Raw genomic sequence first — 24,108 nt, 5'->3', positions numbered from 1 at the left:
GACTACACTTGATTTGCTATTTATTGCAATGTTTGTATCATTGGCAAATAAAACGAACTTGGTTTCTGGTAATGCTACTGACGGAAGGTCATTGATATACACAAGAAAAAGTAAGGGCCCTAAAATGGAACCTTGTGAGACCCCACATGTAATTAGTTCTCAGTTGGATGATGCCTGATAGCTTGATACAAGTCTCTTTCCTAATAACACTCTTTGTTTCCTGCCAGAGATATAAGATTTGAACCATTTTGCAGCATTTCCTGTTACACTATATTGTGATTTACGCAGTCAAATGCCTTTGACAGATCACAAAATATACCAGTAGCCTGCAATTTTTTGTCTAATGAATTATTGAAAGGAAAGTGCAAGTATTAGTTGAGGACCAATTGGATGAAAATCAGTGTGGGTTTAGGCTTCTTAGGGGTTGTCAGGAGCAGATCTTTAGCTTACGGCAAATAATGGAGAAGTGTTACGAGTGGAATAGGGAATTGTATCTATGTTTTATAGATCTAGAAAAGGCATATGACCGGGTTCCTAGGAGGAAGTTATTGTCTGTTCTACATGATTATGGAATAGGAGGCAAACTTTTGCAAGCAATTAAAGGTCTTTACATAGATAGGCAGGCAGCAGTTAGAGTTGACGGTAAATTGAGTCCATGGTTCAGAGTAGTTTCAGGGGTAAGACAAGGCTGCAACCTGTCTCCACTGTTGTTCATATTATTTATGGATCATATGTTGAAAACAATAGACTGGCTGGGTGAGATTAAGATAGGTGAACACCCAATAAGCAGTCTCGCATATGCGGATGACTTAGTTGTGATGGCAGATTCTATTGAAAGTTTGCAAAGTAATATTTCAGAGCTAGATCAGAAATGTAAGGACTATGGTATGAAGATTAGCATCTCCAAAACAAAAGTAATGTCAGTGGGAAAGAGATATAAACGGATTGAGTGCCAAATAGGAGGGACTAAGTTAGAACAGGTGGACGGTTTCCAGTACTTAGGATGCATATTCTCACAGGCTGGCAACATAGTAAAAGAACTGGAAGCGAGGTGTAGCAAAGCTAATGCAGTGAGCACTCAGCTACGATCTACTCTCTTCGGCAAGAAGGCAGTCAGTACCATGACTAAGTTATCTGTGCACCGTTCAATCTTTCGACCAACTTTGTTGTATGGGAGCGAAAGCTGGGCGGATTCAGGTTACCTTATCAATAAGGTTGAGGTTACAGATATGAAAGTAGCTAGGATGATTGCAGGTACTAGTAGATGGGAACAATGGCAGGAGGGTGTGCACAATGAGGAAATCAAAGAAAAACTGGGAATGAACTCTATAGATGTAGCAGTCAGGACGAACAGGCTTAGATGGTGGGGTCATTTTACACGCAAGGGAGAAGAAAGGTTACCCAAGAGACTCATGGGTTCAGCAGTAGAGGGTAGGAGGAGTCGGGGTAGACCAAGGAGAAGGTACCTGGATTCGGTTAAGAATGATTTTGAAGTAATAGGCTTAACATCAGAAGAGGCACCAATGTTAGCACTGAATAGGGGATCATGGAGGAATTTTATAAGGGGGACTATGCTCCAGACTGAACGCTGAAAGGCATAATCAGCCTAAAATGATGATGATGATGATGATGAATTAAGCACATTTTCACTGTAAGTGTAGATGGCCTTCTCAATATCAGAAGCCATTAGAAATCCGAACTTTGACAGTATGTTATTTGAGATAAGATGGTTATCAAGCCGATTGTACATTACTTTTTCCAAAATTTTTGAGAATGCTGGCAAAAGTGAAATTGGACGGAAATTTGATGCTATCTCTTTATCTCCCTTTTTAAACAGTGGCTTAACTTCAGCATATTTCAACCAGTCAGGAAATATTCCACTGATAAATGACTGGTTACACAGATAGCTTAAAATGTTACTTAACTCAGAATCACATTCTTTAATTAACTTTGTTGATATTTCATCACACCCACTAGATGTTTTTGATTTTAATAATTTTATGATGGATATTATTTCTCCTGGGGTAGTGAGGGTCAGATTCATATTACGGAAGTTACTTGAAATGTCTGGTCTGAGGAATTCCATAGCAGCATCTACAGAACCTGACAACCCCATCTTGTCAGTAACAGTTATAAAAGGTTTGTTAAATAGTTCTGCAACACTATACACGTCTGTCACCAATGTATCATTTACTCTTAATGCTATTTGTCCCTCTTCATGTCTGGTTCTAGCAGTCTCCTCCTTCACTATATCCCATATAGTCTTTTATTTTGTTGTCTGATATGCTATCTTTTCCTTGTAATATATTTGCTTTGATGTCCGTATTACAGTCTTTAATATTTTGCAGTATTTCTTGTAATGTGCTATAGCATCAACATTGGAACTGTTTCGGATTGACAGATACAGTTTTCTTTTTGTTTTACAAGCTACCCCTATTCCTTGAGTAATCCATGGCTTCTTTGTAGACTTTGCTCTAACCTTGGTAAGTTTTGGAGGAAAACAGTGTTCGAATAAGGTAAGCACTTCGAATAAGGTAAGTCCTGTGAATGTCTCTGAGGAGTGTCCTAAAATGATCAATTTTTGGCTTATTGAGCTCAGATTTAACAGATTTTATGTCCTGATCAGTATTAAAATTTAACAGAAGGAACCGCATGTCATGGTCTGAGAGGCCATTGACTATTGGTTTTGTAATATAATTTTGTTCATTGGACTTTTTTATAAAGATATTATCAATGGCTGTTTGTGAGCAATTGGCTACCCTAGTGGGGAACTTTACAGTGGGAATTAAGTTGAATGATATAGTGTTACTAACTCAAATAAGTTCTTATTGGGAGAGTCTTTAAGGACATCTACACTGAAATCACCAGCAACCACTATTTCTTTGTTTTTGGGTGTTAAATGGGCCAGTACAGCTTCAAGGTGGTGTACGAACAGATTACAGTTACCTGCAGGTGCTCGAAATACACTTAATATTATGAAGGATTTTATGTGAAATTGTACTTCTGTTGCACATGCTTCCATATGCTGTTCTATGCAAAATTTATGAATGCCTATGTTCTTAGATTTATGACAGTTCCTGATGAATGTGGCAACTCCTTCTTTCTCCATTTCTGATCTACAAAAGTGAGATGCTAACCTAAACCCTGTAACACTTAAAAGTTCTATACCAATGGTCACATGGTGTTCAGAGAGGCAGATTATGTCAGCTGGATTTGAAGACTCTAATTCATCTATGCAGATAGTTCATTCATTAATTTTATTTCTCAGTCCTCGAATATTTTGATGCAATAAAGATAGCTGACATTTCACAGTGACTGAGTTAAAATTGGGTAGAGTTAAAATATCTGCTGACTGTTGTAAATTCTTAACCAATAGCTGTTTATGCTGATGTAATAAGCTAGAATTATGTTTTTTGGTTTCTTTCTCAAACTGAAGGTTTGTCTCAGTCCTAACCTGTCTTAAAATTTGGTTTCTTTCTGTCCTCGCTACCCTAAAAAAAGGGTCTTTTCTGAACCCTATAACCACTGGTATTTTATCACTCATGACAGTGCCTCCCCCCTTTAACTTTCCTGCTATTTTCCCAGCCAGTGTACTCTTCCCATTCCTGTTGAGGTGAAGCCTATGCCTAGTATAATCCCACCTATTGAGAGTATCAACAGGAACCACACCAATGTGTGACCCTGCACCTGACATAAACAGCCATTCCAACTCCAAATTAACTCTCTTGCCAGAAGAGTTCAAATGAGGTCGATCATGGCGCCCAAGAACAGATACAAACTCAACACTAGTATGCTTTGATGCAGATGCATCTTTGCCAGGTCACACTCTATACTGTACCCAGGATCTCTGTCAATACAATTACCTGCCCCACCCACTATAACCACGATATCTTACTTAGTGAAATCTTTGCAAAGTGATCCTAAATCCTCCGTCACCTGCTCCAGACCAGCAATAGGTTTAAAAAAATTGGTGACCTGGTATTCTGACCCTAGTTTATCCTGCAAAAGTTGGCCAACACCTCTTCCATGGGAACTACCTAACAACAACACTTTATTTCTCTCTACTGATTTCCCTACATTCTTACTTTTCAATTTGCTGCTGAAAGTTTGTTGAGCCCTGTCTACACCCGCAACTGCTTGAGGCTCACCAGCTTCTAACTGAAGCAATAGGTCAAGTCTATTTTCCACATCCACCACGAAGCTGTCAGACAAAGTTCTAGGCCTTTTCCTCCTGTTGCCTGTTGCCACTCCCCACCTCTCTTTACCCTTCTCCCTCCTTAACCTGTCAAGATCTCCCTTGGCCTTGTCTAACTCAGCCTGAAGGGCGACAATTTTCCCTTCCTGTTCTAGTATCTTCCTATCTCTACTACAAATCCTACAAAACCACTGATGAGTCTGATTTACTTCCCCTATTCCCATGCCACTACAGTCGCCCACATGGAAAAAACTACAGCACCCATCACACCAAAGCCCCGACGTAACAATTCTACAGCAAGTCAAGCACTTTTCACTCATGATAAATGTAATAGAGTATTAAGAATAACTCAGTTAAATTACAGATAAACACGAAAATATGGTTCAACACATTTGGCCTATATGCAACTGTGTGTAAACAAAAACAACAGTGCAAAGTTTCTGAAATAACAACTTAAAATTTACACTACTTTCCGGAAATGCTAGTTAAATAATGAAGAGGTACGCTACAGTTAAATTGCTGGAGAGAGCAAAGAACAGCTAAACGAAATTCTATAGATTTACTGCGGCAAAACGTAAACAGAAAATACGACTGTGCGATCTTTTCGCGTTTTCTGCTATATTACGTAAAGAAAAATGAAACCTTTAATGGTACACTTAAAAGGCACACTAATACACCTATTCACCAAGTAATCAGTAGTAAACTATATGTTTTATAATCTAAAATGACTTAACTTTACGAGAACACCAAAACTTGCGCTAGTCGCCTGGCTGCAGGGCTGCCAACATCCTAAATGTCTGTAAGGCGATCTTGGGTGGGCTCCAGCTAGTATTCTGATTAAACGCTTTTGTGCAAATAATATTTTCTCTCTTAATGACCAATTGCCCCAAAATATGATGCCATATGAAAGCAGTGAATGAAAATAGGCATGGTAGGCTAATTTACTGAAATGTTTATCACCAAAATTTGCAATAACCCTAATAGCATAAGTAGCTGAACCTAATCGTTTCAGCAGATCATCGATATATTTCTTCCAATTCACTTTCTCATCAATGCACACACCCAGAAATTTTGAGTATTCTGCCTTAGCAACAGACTTCTGTTCATAGTCCATATTTATCAATGGTGTTATGCCATTTATTGTACAGAATTGTATAAACTGTGTTTTCTCAAAATTTAGTGAGAGTCCATTTGCAGAGAACCACTTAATAATTTTCTGAAAGACATTATTTGCAATTTCCTCAGCTGATTCTTGCTTGTTGGGTGTGATTACTATACTTGTATCATCAGCAAAAAGAACTAGCTTTGCATCTTCATGAATATAGAGTGGCAAATCGTTAATATATGTTAAGAACAATAAGGGACCCAAGACTGAAGCCTGTGGGACACCATTTTTGATACCTTCCCAGTTAGAGGACTCTTGATGTTTGCAGACTATCTGTATTGTTAATTTCAACATTCTGCATTCTTCCAGTTAAGTATGAATTAAACCATTTGTGCACTGTCTCACTCATACCACAATACTTAAGCTTATCTAATAGAATTTCATGATTCATGATTCACACAATCAGAAGCCTCTGAGAGATCACAAAATATCCCAATGGGTGATTTTCGGTTATTCAATGCATTTAATATTTGATTAGTGAAAGCATATATAGCATTTTCTGTTGAAAAGCCTTTCTGAAAAACAAACTGACATTTTGTTAGTGCTTCATTTTTACAAATATGTGATGGTGCTCTTGAATACATTACTTTTTCAAGAATTTTGGATAAAGCTGTCAGAAGTGAGATTGGGCAGTAGTTGATAGCATCAGATCTATCCCCTTTTTTGTGCAATGGTTTAACAATAGCCTATTTCAGTCCATCTGGAAAAATGCCCTGTTTCAGTGAGCTACTACATATGTGGCTGAGATTCCTACGTATTTGGTGGGAACAAGCTTCTAGTACTCTGTTGGAAATGCCCTCAATTCCATGTGAGCTTACTTTTGAGTGAATTTATTATTTTCCTAATTTCAGTAGGAGAGGTGGGTTGAATTTCAATTTTAACAAACTGCATAGCTACTGCCTCTGCCTTGCATTTTCTAATGAATAGCTGGAGCCTATTTTCTCAACACTTATAAATGATTAGTAAAAATGTTTTTTACTTCTGACTTCTTGTTAACAAACTTTTCATTGTGTCTGATAGAAATACATCATCCTGTGCTCTCAGTTGCCCTGTTTCCCTTTTAACAATATTCTAAATTGTTTTAATTTTATTATCAGATGTGCTAATCTCAGACGTAATGCATATACTTCTGGACTTTTTAATAACTTTTCTTAATACAGTGCAGTAGTTTTTATAATGTTTCACTGTTTTGAGATCATTACTCCTCCAAGCCATAAGATACATTTCCTTTTTCTGTTTACAAGATATTTTTATCCCTTTAGTATGCCAAGGCTTTTTACATGGTTTCTTACAATATATTTCACTGTTTTCTTGGGGAAACTGTTTTCAAATATACTCACAAAGGTATCATGAAATAGGTTAAATTTTAAATTAGCATCATGTTACCTGTACACCTCATCCCAGTCTAATTGTTGCAAGTTTTACATAAAATTTTGAATTGTTAAATCGTTAGTTGAACGCACTAGTTTGGAGGACTGTTTTGCATTACTGTATGGAGCTATATCATATACTGTGCATCATGATCAGACAGACCATTCTTTAACAGGAAAAGTTTTTATTTGAATAAATATATTAGTGTGCTGCTTTGCTGTACCAACCGAGTAGGAAAATCAATAACTGTTGTCAAACTGAAAGAATCAGGTCAAGCTTTCTATCGGACTCTTTCAGAAAATATATATTGAAATCCCAACAAACAATAATTTGCTTTCCTCTGTCTGACAGATAGCACAACAAAGAATCCAAGTTTTTAAAAAAATAGTTGAAAATTTCCCAATGGGGACCTATACACGGCTACAATTCTAAGTGCCATTATTTAGTTTAAGCTCACCTGCCCATGCTTTTATATGTTGCTCTACGCAAAAATTTTTAGTTTCCAAATTTTTCACACTATTTTAACATACATGGCAACTCCTCCTCTCCTCATAGTGTCTCTACTTACACGTGCTGAAAGCTTATATCCACCTACATTTACCATTTCCATACCTGTGACTATATGATGTTGAGACAGGCATAGAACGTCTATTCCACCATCAGTTTCTAAATCTTCTGAGTGAACAAGAAGCTCATCTACTTTGTTTTTTAACCCACCGATATTCTGATGCAATATATTAACATTATTTTTCAATGTCCTTTTTGTGAATCTTGTGACATACTAACATTATTTTCCACTGTACCGTTATGAGAATCTTGTGATATTTTCACATCTCTAGTACCTGCCTCTCTGAACTTCTCATTAGGCCTAATTTCAATCAATGTAGGATGATTGGACACTGATCTTAGCCTAAAAAAGTACTCCCATGAGTTTCAGTGCCCCCTATTAAAGATTTTGCTATAATCCCAACCAGTTTACCCTTTCCTTTCCTATTGAGATACAGGCCATGTCTTGTGAAGTCCCACCTACCAATACCATCAACTGGAACCAAACCTATGCCTGACAAAGTAGCTGCCCGAAGCAGCAGATCTAGCTCCATATCGACCCTCCTGACAAAGCTGTTCAATTGGGGCTGATCATACCACATGAAAGCAGGAACCCAGCCAACATTTGCTATTTTTACCAGGTCACACTCAATATTGTAGCCCTGATCCCTATCAATACTGTTTCCCACTCCACCCACTACCACAGCAGGACCCTGTTTTGTACAACCCTTGCACAATGATCCTACATCCTCTATCAGTTGGCTAAGACATGCATTGGGCTTGAAAATACTTGTGACCTGGTACCTGTCACCTAATTTTTCCTGCAAGATCTGGCCCACACCTCTTCCATGGCTACTACCTAACAACAGAACATTCCTCCTACTTTCCACTTTTTTTGCAACAGTTAGTTTCCCAGTAAAAGTCTGTTGAGCGCTGACTACACTTACATCAATGCTGACTACACACTCCTACTCATCTGCATTAACTTACATTTTTCCACATTTATAGCAAGACGCCATTCATCACACCAACTAGAAATTTTGTCTGAGTCATCTTGTATCTTCCTACAGTCACTCAACTTTCACACCTTTCTGTACACCTCAGCATCATCAGCAAACAGCTGCAGATTGCTGCCCACCCTGCCCGCTAAATTATTCATATATGCAGAGAACAATAATGGTCCTACCATACTTCCCTGGGGCAGGCCTGATGATACCGTTGTCTCTGATGAACACTTGCAGTGGAAGACAACACACTGGGTTCTATCACTTAACAAGTCTTCAAGCCACTCATGTATCTGCGAACGTATTCCATATGTTTATACCTTCGTTAACAGCCTGCAATTGGGCACCCATATCAAATGCTTTCCAGAAATCTAGATATATGGAATCTGCTTGTTGCCCTACATCCATAGTTCACAGAATATCAAGTGAAACCGGACAAGCTGCTCATTCTGGCAACAGACACTTCCCAACATGCTCACAAAAATGCTAACGGGTCTGAACAGTCGTCAATCGTGTATACCTCCAAAACCCTGACAGCCATCTAGTACAATAATTGTCAATTAGAAAAGAAGGCTTTAGCCATAGTGAATGGCATCTACATGTTCCATGTTTTCCTCTGTGGCACCAAATTCCATTGCATCACCAACCATAAGTCACTTGTGGCACTATTTGACACCCATTTGTGACTCTCTGACAGGAATGCGCAACACCTTCAGTACTGGGCTTCGTTTTTGAGTGCATATCAATATAAGAGTCATTAGAGATCCACAGTACACGATAATGTGGATGCATTGTCACACCTGCCTACGGGACTTGACCTGGCCTTCAACAGAATCAAAGTTGTCTGTTTTCAGAGTGATGCTCACTTGCAGATGTGGTCGACAGACTTCCGGTGATGGCCCATCGCATAGCACAGGCCATCTGGCAAGATCCTGTGGTCGATTCTGTGTGCAATGGTTGGACCAAGTGCCAGCCTGCCAAGGAGTCTGGTCCACTCCGCACCTAGTTCCTTCTCCATCATCAGCTGGCAGTAGTCGCTGGTGTTCTCCTTCTAAGTGCCAACTTGGAGGAATCAACCGTCCTCATCCCTATCATCCTGCGGGCTCGTATCCTTGCTCTCTTACACTGTGATCATTGGGATGTGACTTGCATGAAGGTCCTTGCATAGTGTTTTGTCTGTTGTCCTCAGGTCGATTCAGCCCACGAGAGGCTTATCCACGAGTGCTGCTACTATGCCGAACAGCAGGTGGCATCGCCATGAAATTTTGGTTCTTATCCCATGCCAAGTCAGCCTCGAGACTGCATTCACGTCAGTTTTGCAGGCTCCTTCTGTCAGTCTATGGGCTAGGAAGTAACTGATGCACTGTCCAGTAACCCGTATGTCCTACACACGCACTCCACCTCCTCACAAGCAACTGCGTGGGGTCTCACCCAGGTTTTCGTAACTGAAGGGTTGCCCAGAATGATCATCTCCGACAATGGCGTGCACTTCACATCAGTACCCGTTAACGATTTCTGTACCTGCAATGGTGTTGCACACTTCACGTCTGCACCATTTCACCCACTATCGAATGTGAAGGCAGAGCATATGGCACGCACCTTTAAGATGCAGCTCCAAAAGTGCTTGGTAGACTTGTCAGAAGACTCAGCATTGCCTCTGTTTCTCAACACCTATATGACCACACCACTCTATCACTGAAGCCCAGCAGAGATCTTCCATGGCTGATCTTTGTCATATGCCCTAGGGAGTCCTGTCTGGGCACATACCTTCAGTTGGCAGCCTGGATGGGTGCCAGTGACAGTGTAGATGATGTGCAGTCAGCAGAGGTTCACCACAGACATCGGGTGTATCTCTCCAGCCATCAAAACTGTCTGCATGCTCAGTTGGGCTACTACGTGCCACATCTGCAGTCGAGCAGACGCTGGTGGGGAGTCTGCCTGCAAGCACCACTCCAATCCAGGGGCCAGGTGCCACAAGACTGACTCCACCTCTGCTAATGTGAAGTGTCATGACAGCAACACATCACAGGATGCTGACGATCCAATGAAGGTGAACAGCATCGACACACAGCTGCTGCTGCATCTCAGTTGCCACAGAGTCTTCTGGGGTGATGCCGTGGCCTCCTCAGCCACCACCATCCGTCTCCAGTGGCAGTCCTGCCATTGTGGCCCATGTCTTCTTCCACCAGTGCCTGTTGTACTGGCTCCCTGAAGGGGGGAGAAGTATGGCACACATCTGCATATGCTGCCACCAACACAACTACAGCATTCATATTTGGCACCGTTGGTGAGACACCAAAACAAGAGTGCCTGCTTCACTTGCTGCTAGCACCACTGCCAGCTGAGTGAGGATAGCTGTGCGTCTGCAGCACGCCCCTTTCTCTCGTGCATCATTCGCACTTCGTGAAATTTCAATTTGCTGTTTAGGACTGTTTCACGATTTTATGATGAACTGTGCTCGTTACTGGGTTGGCCTGGAGTGTTCACCTACTGTTTTCTGTCCACACTTGTGCAGAGCTCTGGTGTTCTGTGACAATTGTTGCAATTACTGTGCACTGAGTTATTTGTAAGAAAACTGTAGATACTACAACTTGGATCTGAAATGAGCCTGTACATGGAATACAAATATCGATATGTAGCTTATAAACAGTAATGACTGCAACATCAATAACAAAACAGTGGCAGTAATGAACTTTACAAAAAGTGGAGTGTTGAAAATTATTTTTCCTTTATCAGCCCAAATTAAAATACAAATTGTCAGAGAAGATTATAAGTACAGATGGTGCAGTGATGGATTAGAGATTATATAAAATAAGGAAGCAATTAACAGGAATTTCCAACTGTGTGCGCAACATAGGAGCCTCACACAAAAGGTATTATTTATTACTATAAAACAATTATTCCTTGCAGTACAACAAAGTGTCAAACACGTACTTGTTTAACTCATTTTTAAACAAAGATGAATTACTTTTTCTGGCTTTGGTATTATTTGGCAGCGAAATGTGTAGTTTAGCATCAGCATACTTTGTTCCCTTTTGTGCAAATACCAAATACTTCAGCTCACAAAGGATATAGTCCTCTCTTCTGGTGTTATGGGCATATCTGCACTCTGTTCCCTATTAAGCAGTGTTATTTGTGACAAAATACATCAGGGAGATGTTATAATAATTGTATCAAGATGTATGAACAGATTATGACACGAGGTCTGCACATATTTGGGTGGAGGGGGTGGGTGAAGATGGGGTGGAGTTGGCGGGGGTGGGGAGGGGAGGCTACCCCACGCATGACTCAAACTGCTGTGCTGCAAAGATTTGATTTTTTTTTTTTTTTTTTTAATGCTGGAATGTTGCATCAGAATATTATGCCAGTACATATTATCAAACGAATAGCTAAAATATGTTGAATTTGAGATACTGGAGTCACTGAAATGGAAGATCACTCTCAGAACAAATGTTGATGATAATAATTATTTTAGTATCATGAAAAAATTATGTTCCCACTTAAGACTGCTATCAACAAATTGTGAGTACACAGCTTTGGTAATTGGTTATTATGCACAACTGCACAATATCTACTTCTTTTGCATTCTATAGGTTTGTGTGGAAGTGAACAATACTAGTCAATTGATCAAAAGGGAATTGTCCGGGAGCCAGGCCACATTTTCCTCAAGCATATCACTGATATCAGCCTCTAATTTAATAACTGATGTTTTATCCAGTAAAATGTGTTTGTTATAAGCTAACATAGTGAAATAACAGTTTTTACTGATGTACGAAGGCTGATCATGCCCATAACCTGCTCAAAAAAAGTTTTATCCAATCCTCATGACTTTTTTTTTTTTTTTTTTTTGGAAAAAAAAAAAAAAAAAGCACCACTTTTGCAAAACCCTGTCGAGCACAAGAAATCACATGCAGACACCTGTGTAATGGAAATAACAGTAAACCTTCATTCTCACTGTAGCTGAGTACAGTGGGTTGTCCCCCAAATTGCAAATGGGACAATGTGGCTTGTATATGCAGTCCAGTCTCTCAAAATACCTCACAAGGTCATTTCAAGCTTAGACTGTGTGTGCACTGTTATTTCATGGCAGGATGGGTAGTCAGCATGGGAAGTTTCCCACCAAACTGGCACACATAGCAACATCATTTGAACATATAACCACTATTGTAGGACACAAAACATTGAAGATCTGCCTCCTAGTGGTCACCTATGGTCAGCAACAGCTCTTGACCACTACCTACAAATTATGGATTGTATGTAAAGAACTGCACGCTGCCTTTTTGGAGGCAACTAAGAAGCATGTGTCAATCCAGACATTATGCAATAGTCTCCAATTGATCAATATGGCCTCTAGGCATTCATTATGAACAACAGTACAAACTCTCCAGCACCAAGATGCACAAAGGAGGTGCAGTACTGGGACAGGATTCTCCAATCTATTGGCCAGCCCTGTAGTCAACATTTCAGCAATGGGTCTGTCCTTAAATTAAATAATTCAAGAGGTCAACCCCCATCCCATGAACACCTTCCTACATGGGGCAGAATTCAGCAAAATGCATTGGCCTTTGGAATCTGCTGATGTGAACCTGACTGAGCATGCTTAGAACATAAGAATGCAGTTTCATGGTGATAACATTCAACAAAATGTTCTCGGGCTTCTAGCCACTTCAAGAGGTTAAATTGCCACAAGCTTCTGACCGAGCACTCCTCGGGCATTGTCAAGTGGACTGACTGCTGGTATACCCTTATATGTGCTAGCTGCTAGCTGTAATGTCACTGATGCTCACAGCATCACCATACGTGAACCTAAGATGACTCAACATTCAATGCACCCACTTCAGCCTTGTGATTGCTGGGTCTAATGCCACACTGAGCTCAAGACTGCCGTCTCTGTTAAGGGTGTTGTCAATCATTTTTATTTCCACGGCTCCTTTAATTACATAGCCGCAGAAGCTGTTAGTGCAAACCGTGACAGAGGTTTTGTCAAATTTGATACGGTGACCATTTTCTCGAGCACGCTCAGCATATTTTTCACGGTAGTGTAGGTGATAAAACCTCTCGTGCTCCTTCCTGTGTTGTTCTATACTGTGCAATGTTTGTCCCGCACAAGTTTCACCGTGCTCGCAAGGTATCTTTCGGACCTCAGGTGTTCAGGAACATGCCATTTTTTTAACTGGTCTCAGTAACTGCCACATTTTTAACAGAGGCCTGAAAATCGATTTGATTTTGTGTCTTTTCAGCAGGTGACTTACATTGTCCGACACAGAGCCACAGAATGGCAAAAAAAGTTTCTTTTCCTGCTCCTTGACATTGGTCTTACTGCAGTCTTGCTTGGGACAACTTCATTTATCTGGTGATCATTGTAGCCTCTGTTCCTGAAGACCTTGTGTAGGTGGCTCAGCTCGTGGGGCAGCTTAACGACATCTGGTATCATTCTTGCATGATGTACCGATGTTTGTAACACAGTGCATTTCTGTGCCGGGTGATGACAGCTGACGATGTGCAACTACGTATCGATGTGTGTAGATTTTCTGTGAATGCTATGGTGAAGGCAACCATTTCATTTGTGGTGCACAAGGACATTCAGCATCCATTTCATTTGTGGTTCGTGAGGACATTGAGCGAGGGCAATGCATTTTATTTTTCAACTTCCATAGTGAACTGGATGTTACTGTTAATACTGCTGAGACATTCCAACAACTCATCGAATTTTTTTCCATCCGTGGGGCCAACTGATGAATATGTCGCCAACTTATTGGAAGAAACGTCTATGCTTTAATGGGGCAGTGGCATATAAAATCTTTTAGAACTGATGTACAAAAGGGGCATTAGGACTCGATTGGTCACACTTAGCAGTTTATGGCCTTAGAATGTGCTTAAGGTACATCAGGAGTTCAAATATTGAGGCTCTCAGTCATCACTTCAACTCACCTGTTTTTTAACTTGCTGCGCAGTTCAGAAATCTCACCGCCAGTATAGCGTCTCTTCATACCACGAGACAATGCACGGCAAGATGATAGGTTCAGAGAATTTAGTAAAGGACATTTCAAGACAACAGCTTTCACAGCATGAAGACTTGCTGATGATCCACACAGGTTGAGAATCCTTAAGAAATGAAAAAAAAGTATGAGTACATAAAATACCTCAGAACAAATAAAGATTAAAAAATATCAATATCTATGAAAACCATATTTTTTGGTGTAGTCTTACATACAAATTTATGCAACTCACAATAACAGTGCAGTTATTACATACATATGCTGACTGAAATTTCGTAAATAGATCTCGCCGCGACGAAAAACGTCTTTCCTGTAATGACTTCCATCCCAACTCGCGTATCATATCTGCCACACTCTCTCCCCTATTACGTGATAATACAAAACGAGCTGCCCTTTTTTGCAAAACGAGCTGCCCTTTTTTGCACCCTTCCGATGTCCTCCGTCAATCCCACCTGGTAAGGATCCCACACCGCGCAGCAATATTCTAACAGAGGACGAACAAGTGTAGTATAAGCTGCCTCTTTAGTGGACTTGTTGCATCTTCTAAGTGTCCTGCCAATGAAACGCAAACTTTGGCTTGCCTTCCTCACAATATTATCTATGTGGTCTTTCCAACTGAAGTTGTTCGTAATTTTAACACCCAGGTACTTAGTTGAATTGACAGCCTTGAGAATTGTACTATTTATCGAGTAATCGAATTCCAACGGATTTCTTTTGGAACTCATGTGGATCACCTCACACTTTTCGTTATTTAGCGTCAACTGCCACCTGCCACACCATACAGAAATCTTTTCTAAATCGCTTTGCAACTGATACTGGTCTTCGGATGACCTTACTAGACGGTAAATTACAGCATCATCTGCGAACAACCTAAGAGAACTGCTCAGATTGTCACCCAGGTCATTAATATAGATCAGGAACAGCAGAGGTCCCAGGACACTTCCCTGGGGAACACCTGATATCACTTCAGTTTTACTCTATGATTAGCCGTCTATTACTACGAACTGCGACCTTCCTGACAGGAAATCACTAATCCAGTCACACAACTGAGATGATACCCCATAGGCCCGCAGCTTGATTAGAAGTCGCTTGTGAGGAACGGTGTCAAAATCCTTCCGGAAATCCAGAAACACGGAATCAACTTGAGATCCCCTGTCGATAGCGGCCATTACTTCGTGCGTTGCACAAGAACGATGTTTTCTGAAACCATGCTGATTACATGTCAATAGATCGTTTCCTTCGAGGTGATTCATAATGTTTGAATACAGTATATGCTCCAAAACCCTACTGCAAACTGACGTTAATGATATAGGTCTGTAGTTAGATGGATTACTCCTACTACCCTTCTTAAACACTGGTGCGACCTGCATAATTTTCCAATCTGTAGGTACAGATCTATCGGTGAGTGAGCGGTTGTATATGATTGCTAAGTAGGGAGCTATTGTATCAGCGTAATCTGAAAGGAACTTAATCGGTATACAATCTGGACCTGAAGACTTGCCAGTATCAAGCGATTTGAGTTGCTTCGCAACCCCTAAGGTATCTACTTCTAAGAAACTCATGCTAGCAGCTGTTCATGTTTCAAATTCTGGAATATTCCATTCATCTTCCCTGGTGAAGGAATTTCGGAAAACTGCGTTCAATAACTCCGCTTTAGTGGCACAGTTGTCGGTAACAGTACCATCGGCACTGCGCAGCGAAGGTATTGACTGCGTCTTGCCGCTTGTGTACTTTACATACGACCAGAATTTCTTCGGATTTTCTACCAAATTTTGAGACAATGTTTCGTTGTGGAACCTATTAAAGGCATTTCACATTGAAGTCCGTGCCAAATTTCGCGCGTATGTAAATTTTAGCCAATATTCGGGATTTCGCGTTCTTCTGAACTTCGCATGCTTTTTCCGTTGCCTCTGCAACAGCGTTCGGACCTGTTTTGTGTACCACGGGGGATCAGTTCCATCTCTTACCAATTTATGAGGTATGAATCTCTCAATTGCTGTTGCTACTATATCTTTGAATTTGAGCCACATCTCGTCTACATTTGCATAGTCAGTTCGGAAGGAATGGAGATTGTCTCTTAGGAAGGCTTCTAGTGACACTTTATCCGCTTTTTTAAATAAAATTATTTTGTGTTTGTTTCTGGTGGATTTGGAAGAAACGGTATTGAGCCTAGCTACAATGACCTTGTGATCACTAATCCCTGTATCAGTCATGATGCTCTCTATTAGCTCTAGATTGTTTGTGGCTAAGAGGTCAAGTGTGTTTTCACAACCATTTACAATTCGCATAGGTTCGTGGACTAACTGCTCGAAATAATTTTCAGAGAAAGCATTTAGGACAATCTCGGAAGATGTTTTCTGCCTACCACCGGTTTTGAACAAGTATTTTTGCCAACATATCGAGGGAAGGTTGAAGTCCCCACCAACTATAACCGTATGAGTGGGGTATTTATTTGTTACGAGACTCAGATTTTCTCTGAACTGTTCAACAACTATATCATCGGAGTCTGGGGGTCGGTGGTAGAAGGAGCCAATTATTAACTTAGTTCGGCTGTTAAGTAAAACCTCCACCCATACCAATTCGCACGGAGTATCTACTTCGACTTCAGTACATGATAAACCACTACTGACAGACACAAACACACCACCACCAATTCTGCCTAATCTATCTTTCCTGAGCATCGTCTGAGACTTCGTAAAAATTTCTGCAGAACTTATTTCAGGCTTTAGCCAGCTTTATGTACCTATAACGATTTCAGCTTCTGTGCTTTCTATTAGCACTTGAAGCTCAGCGACTTTCCCAGCACAACTACAACAATTTACAACTACAATTCCGACTGTTCCTTGATCCAAGCACATCCTGTATTTGCCATGCACCCTTTGAGATTGCAGCCCACCCCGTACCTTCCCGAGGCCCTCTAACCTAAAAAACCGCCCAGTCCATGCCACACAGCCTTCGCTACCCGTGTAGCCGCCAGCTGAGTGTAGTGAACTCCTGACCTATTCAGCGGAACCCGAAACCCCACCACCCTATGGCGCAAGTCAAGGAATCTGCAGCCAACACGGTCGCAAAACCGTCTGAGCCTCTGATTCAGACCCTCCACCCGGCTCTGCACCAAAGGTCCGCAGTCGGTTCTGTCAGCGATGCTGCAGATAGTGAGCTCTGCCTTCATCTCGTAAGCAAGACCGGCAGCCTTCACCAAATCAGATAGCCGCTGGAATCCAGAGAGAATTTCCTCAGATCCAAAGCGACACACGTCATTAGTGCCAACATGTGCCACCACCTGCAGCTGGCTGCACCCTGTGCTCTTCATGGCATCCGGAAGGACCCTTTCCACATCAGGAATGACTCCACCTGGAATGCACACGGAGTGCACACTGGATTTCTTCCCCTCTTTAGCCGCCATATCCCTAAGGGGCCTAACATTGGAGCTCCCAACTACCAATAAGCCCACCCTCTGTGATTGCCTGGACCTTGAAGGCTGAGAATCATCCTCTGAAACAGGGCAGGCAGCTGCACCTGGCTCAGCCAGAGACAGTGCCTGAAACCTGTTTGTCAGACGCACCGGGGAGGCTTTCTGATCAGCCTCCGGGGACGTCTTTCGCTGTCTGCCACGCCTTGGAATGACCTCCCAATCAACCACAGGCGAGGGCTCAGCCCCACTGCGGGCAGCAACCGGGGCAACCACAGCGGCAGACCGATCTGGGGACAGTCGGGACGAGGTTGACATCCCCGTGATACCCAAGTCCGGCTCCCCATAGTGGTGCCCATTGGCAACAGTCTCAAGCCGCGCGACCAAAGTCAGCGCCACTTGCAGCTGTGAGCGAAGGGATGCCAACTCAGCCCTCATCCGAACACAGCAATCACAGTCCCTGTCCATTCTAATCGATGTTGAACAACAGTTACTGACACACGAGTCCGTGCCTAGATAACGCAAGGGAAACACGCAAAGAATGTATTAACTAACCTATACAAATGCCTAATGACTGCGCTACAATCTGCCTGAATTTACAATTACAGTAGCTAAAACTCGAAATTACACCTCCTATACAAAACTCACACGGAATTTAAGTAAGAATCTACGAAGTAGACACTAAAGCGCAATGCTACAACTCTCAAATACTATAATACGCCCGAAATTTATGAATTAAACAATGCAAGTACCCAAAAACACGCAAAGAAATTAAGAATTAAACTATGTAACAAATAAGTAAGCTAGGGGTATACGACTTGCTGCTGCAGCTGCTTATCCAACGGCGGCAGGGAGCACATCACACTTAGTCCCGTCGATCACCCATCCACTACCTTGTAACACTGAGCATTTTGCTCCCATGAGCCTCCCTTGTTCACAGCAACTGGTCAACACTAACATGTTGTTGCATACTGAGTATATCTTTTATAACACAGATTTCTGAAAATACAGATAGGGCTCAGTCATCTATTTCTGACACAGATGTCCTTCCATCCTACCTCTGAATAGCTGCACGACACATGCACTTCCACCTGTGATAACATCACATGCCGGGCATATACTAATCATCCCACTCTAGCACTGCTGAAACTCACCCTCAGCCATCAGCACATGTTAATCCCTGTCTTCTGCTACTAGCAACACGCTCTCTTCTCTCACCTGCACACACTTCCCCACTGCCGCTAACTTCACCACAGAGGTGCAGAATGTAAACAGTGCGTACTTGCTCACTACAGATACTCTCAGTGACACATACAATTGTGCATTACCTGTCATAACCTCCACTGCCACACTATGGCAGTAGAAAAGGAGAGTCTAGTTGCCCAGCTCCACTACTAGCTGCAATTCTGGCAGTACCTTTTTCCAGGGCCTATCTCAATCCTTTCAAATACTGTTCAGGGGACAGCAAGACTAGATTCAACTGCCTGCAAAAAAAAATTGATCCACAGCTTCCTGTAAGTTTGTCAGCTCCACTCTTGCATCCCAAATGCTATTTTCTAAAGATCGAAACAATCTTGTCAGTGTTATCCCCACATCTAGTGCCTGCATTCGTGTTCTTGCGGCTTCCAAATCTCGATTCAAAGTACTCACCTAGGCCCTGTCATAATCCGTAACCTCCTCGGTGAGCTGCCAATGTATGTTTGTGTGTCATTTAGCACCCCACCCTTCAGATTCATTATCTGCACGGAATGCCATTCCACTGTCGCTCTATTTGCCTCAGCCAATTATTTCGCCGCTTCTGCAGTTTCATTCAATCTGTTCCCATCACGTCTGCTGTTCTGAACAAGATTTTCAATATTCTATTTCCAGCCTCTATTCATCCCCTCTTCACCCTTCTGGCATTGTGCGGCATGCTGACTGCTGGCACTGCTCGGGCTACCTCCTGCATCTGCTCTATCAAATGTGCATATGATCCAGATGACTTCCTGTGTGCCTTGGCACCTTCCCTAAAAAACCCATCATTACTTGTTAACTGTTGCACCTGTGAGAATACCTCTTCAAGCCTCCTCACCTTGTTCTGTGGTTCTAAACATTAAACACTAAGCTCAGTGACTAACTATCGATGGACAAATTTACAACTTGTTGCCTGGAAAATACAACTCCTCCACTCAGGTCACGATCCTGCAGCGCCCCCGCTCTGACTCTAGCAAAGAGTTACAGTACTGCCAATGCTAGCATGCTTCTCCTCTGGCCCTCCACAGTACAGCAATCTGAGGACAAGGGACAGCATCACGTCACGTCACATCATGTCACGTCACATCATGTCACGTCACATCATGTCACTTCCCCTACCCTCCCATCAGAACCCTGCTGTCTCTGACAGCATGTGTCCACATACTACAGGCAACTAACATACAATCTCAACTAAGATATCAATGCCCCATTCTATACACAGAAGAAAATAAGAAAAAAAGAAAAGAATCACAAAACATAATACATAACAACTACATCCTAGGCCTTAATGTATACGAGGTGCCATCCAAAATTTTCGGGACTAGTGCTGCCATCTGTTGAAAACCTTACTTTTGGCCTAACGGTCACCATCACCCTCGAAGTAGTTCCCATCCACACGTACACACCGGTCCCAGCGCTTCTGCCACTGGTCAAACGTTTTCTGGCAGTCCTGTTCTTTGAGGGTGTTTATCACTGCCAGCGATGCTTCTCGAATCCTCTCTAGAGTGTCGAACCGACGGCCTTTCAACTTGAGTTTCAGTTTTGGGAACAGCGCGAAGTCGCAAGGTGCCAAATCTGGCGAGTACGGTGGGTGGGGTACGACCGCCATGTCGTTTTTTGCCAAAAAGGTCCTGGTGAGCGAGGACGTGTGACAAGGCACGTTGTCGTGATGCGGCAGCCAGTTCCCTTGACGCCAAAGTTCTGGCCGTCGTCGCCACGTTTTCACGGAGCTGTCTCAAAACGTCACAGCAGTACACGGAATTCACTGTTCGGTTGGGTGCGACAAATTCTTTGTGCACAATTCCCTCAGTATCTAAGAAAACGATGATTGTGCTCTTCACTTCCCTCTTCACCTGTCACGCTTTTTTGGGTCTTGGTGAACCCGGGCTCTTCCACTGGGAGGATTGTTGCTTTGTCTCTGGGTCATAACTGTAAATCCAGCTCTTGTTGCCAGTGATAACCTGTGACGAGAAGACAGAATTTGATACAGACATGCCATTCCGTTCACAGATCCATCGTAAAACCGCCACACACAAAACACAGAGTATTACGGACATCACTGTGGACACGCAACACGTCCTCCCGGCTGACTGCCACTCCGCACACTGACTCGTCACATATGCAGCTCTCACCACCTAGCGGTACAAAGATCTACTACTCCTACTTTCCAGATGGCAGTACCAGTCCCGAAAATTTTGGATTCCACCTTGTATCGAGCATGAGGTATCTGGGCATGCTCCTCCCACTATACAGCTCTCGGTTTCTTCTTCCCTGGTTCCTTCCTTATTTTCATTCCCAGTTCCTGTGATGTCACTTCCTTGCATGGTCAATAATGCCCAACACACAAAATTATTGATCATGTAGGTACCTGTAGCTTTACATTTACTGGTGAAGTAGTCTTAATGTCGTGATATGGGGCCTGGTACTGTGCTACAAATTTCTTTGCTTTTCCCTTTGGAGTATAAGGACTGGATAACAGGACTCACTGTCCCACTCTCTGTACTGTGGCAATGTTCACACTCACTTCACTGCATCCTCTTATTTTTTCAGTGCCTTCATATTTGCTTGCTGGGCCCTTCTCCACACATCCTTCACTTTCCTCGAGAATTCTCAGACTGATTCACCATTCCTGCCTCCCTTTTGTCGAATCAAGTCAAATGGTGATGGCATCTTCTTCCCATACACCACATCAGCGGCAACAGCCCTGTGCGAGTGTGTACCTTGGAGTTATACACACTCACCACAAAGCTTAAATATGTCCCCCAATCTGAATGGTGTGAATTCGTGTAATAACTCGGCATTCTTCCAATCGTCTGATGAACCCATTCTGTTCTTCCGTTAGCATGAGAATGAAGTGGACTACTTCTTAATTTTTGTACTCTTTGTAAGTGACACAACTCTTTCATCAGGTATGACATGAAGTTTGTTTCCCGGTCTGTAGTTATCGACCTCAAAACTGCAAACTTCAGTATGCACCTGTTAATCAATGCTTGTGTGACTGTGACTTCCTGTTGGTCCAGCATTGGCACAATCTCTTCTTAACAAGAAAAATGATCTATTATGGTCAGCACAAGATGACTACCCATTTGTGTCCGGTTGAATAGTTGTAATATGTCCACCCAATAAAACTAAATAGTTCCATCATCTCCGGCAACCTTTGTAGTAACACCTCTTTCTGGTTCAAATCTACTCACTACACATACTCTATGCAAATCCTAACATATTGATCCGCATCACCTTTCCTCCCCCTCCACCAGTACTTCTCTGCAACTCTCCACTTCTGACAGCACTATATAGCAAGCTGGAGGATGAGTGTGTGATGCTGACAGGCCAGTGGGCTCGTGTGAAATACTGTTGACAGTTACAAATGACTTTTACTGAATTCAGTACATGACGTAGTGAGACACACATACCCCTCCCCATTGTTTCTGGCTGGTGCTGATGAACGGACGGCAGCTTCTGCCCTAAATGCTGAACTGATGCCCTGCTCTGCTGAGGCCGGTGGCCTTTGGAGGTCACAGATGTTGACATCAGTGGAGGTACATGGTCCACTTGGGAAATGGCTCCTCAGCTCCACACATGGCTCTGGTTGTGTGGCATATGGAGTCTGCTGTGTGTGGGGTTCGACCTACTGCCCACAGACACGAGTTGGATGGCGGCTGTTCCTGTGGCACCGAGATCCACAAGGAACTCAGCACTGACAGTGGCAGGCACTGACGGCAGGTTGGCGGGGCTGTGGCACTGAGTCTTGCAAAGGACTTAGTGCTGGTGGCAGGTACAGCCTTGTCTCGAACCCAAGGCTGCTGCTGGCAGAGCCCAGGTGTCTCACTGTCTGGCGTGACTCTGGCATTGTAGTGGTGCTGCTGGTTTCCAGCAATGAGAGGTGATCCCTGCCTTAAAATCCAGACGTATTTATATCATTCTGATGCCCATTTGTTTCACTAAAACCTGGTACCTAGTCCTGTTGCCCATAACAAGAGACTCGAAACAGTGTGGTGACATCAGCTCACTTGTTACACTGTTACTGCTGTTTACTGCTGTGCTCAGCTACCATTGCAAATCCAGTGGAGTGTCTTGTTATTGTGACCCATATGTTGCCACATCGGCGGCCACCGACCTGCAGCTGTTAACACAGCACTCTATGGCACTTTCTGTACTACTTCTCCTTACTTTTGCTAAAGACATAATTTTCTGTCCAAAGACTGGGTAGCTGCACTACAGAAGTAACATGTGATAGTTACTTACACCTGAAGCTCATAATCTGTCACTAACTTTTTAACTCTATAAAGTAAGCCACAACAAATCTTAATATACTGGAACACATTCAGAAGAGGCAAGTCTCAAATGCTCATGCAGCCATCAAGATTTAGGTTTGTGTGTTTAGTTTAGTACATTTAGTTTCATATTCCATGGATCACTTGTCCAATTATTTGTAATAATGGGAATAAGTAATTTTACATTCTTCTGTAAATATGGGTACATGCCAACCACTTACAAGGTCTTTTTCTTTTTGATGGTTGTAAATTACTTATTTGTACCCACCACAGAATTCTTCTATGGAATACTAGTTGTCAAGGGCAAACTTTTTTTAAACTTATCTATCTGTCAGACATTTTACATCATTCAGTAGGTAATCAAACATTTTAGTGGCAGGCTTAAGTCAAGCTTACTGGAGAATAATTAATGTAGTTTTTCTTCTGGTATTTCAATTATGTACATTATTGTTCCTTTTGAACTGCAGTGGATCATTTTAAAAAATCAGGAGCTAATACATATTCTGTGAAGCAGTAATCAAAATGCATAACTGCCTAAACAGATGTCTACAAGATGACTGGAAGTGAGCACTACAATTATTCTTATGACATGTTTTGGAGCAATGAAAACTTTCTTTCTTGGAGGTGAATTACTTCGTAAAATTATTCCATAGCACATTACTGAATGAAAGTATGCAAAATTTGTTAACTTACTGATTTTTCTCTCTCCAAGATCTGAAATATAAATGTCAGTGAACTGAGTTGTTTTAGGAGATCAAGAATGCGCTTTTTTCAGTGAAAATTCTGACCGATATGAACACCTTGAAGTTTCCACTATTTATTAACCCCTCACTAAGTTAGTTACATATTCTACAGAACACCTGAAGAACTCTTCTATCAAAATGATGTGGAACAAGTCAGTTTATAGAT

At 42.1% G+C, this 24,108-nt stretch overlaps 1 protein-coding gene across 1 annotated transcript in view; it reads right to left on the bottom strand.

The window, feature by feature from the left end:
- LOC126469655 (F-box/LRR-repeat protein 6) overlaps nucleotides 1–24,108 on the bottom strand; it is a 218,571-nt gene that overhangs the window by 10,137 nt on the left and 184,326 nt on the right. The window contains exon 9 of the mRNA XM_050096786.1: nucleotides 14,213–14,386. Coding sequence (XP_049952743.1) covers nucleotides 14,213–14,386 — 174 coding nt within the window. The remainder of the gene's footprint in view (nucleotides 1–14,212; nucleotides 14,387–24,108) is intronic.

Source organism: Schistocerca serialis, chromosome 3 (assembly GCF_023864345.2).
Source record: "Schistocerca serialis cubense isolate TAMUIC-IGC-003099 chromosome 3, iqSchSeri2.2, whole genome shotgun sequence".
NCBI lineage: Eukaryota > Metazoa > Arthropoda > Insecta > Orthoptera > Acrididae > Schistocerca > Schistocerca serialis.
The sequence above is the reverse complement of the archived record's forward strand: the minus strand, read 5'-3'. Positions and strand labels throughout refer to the sequence as shown.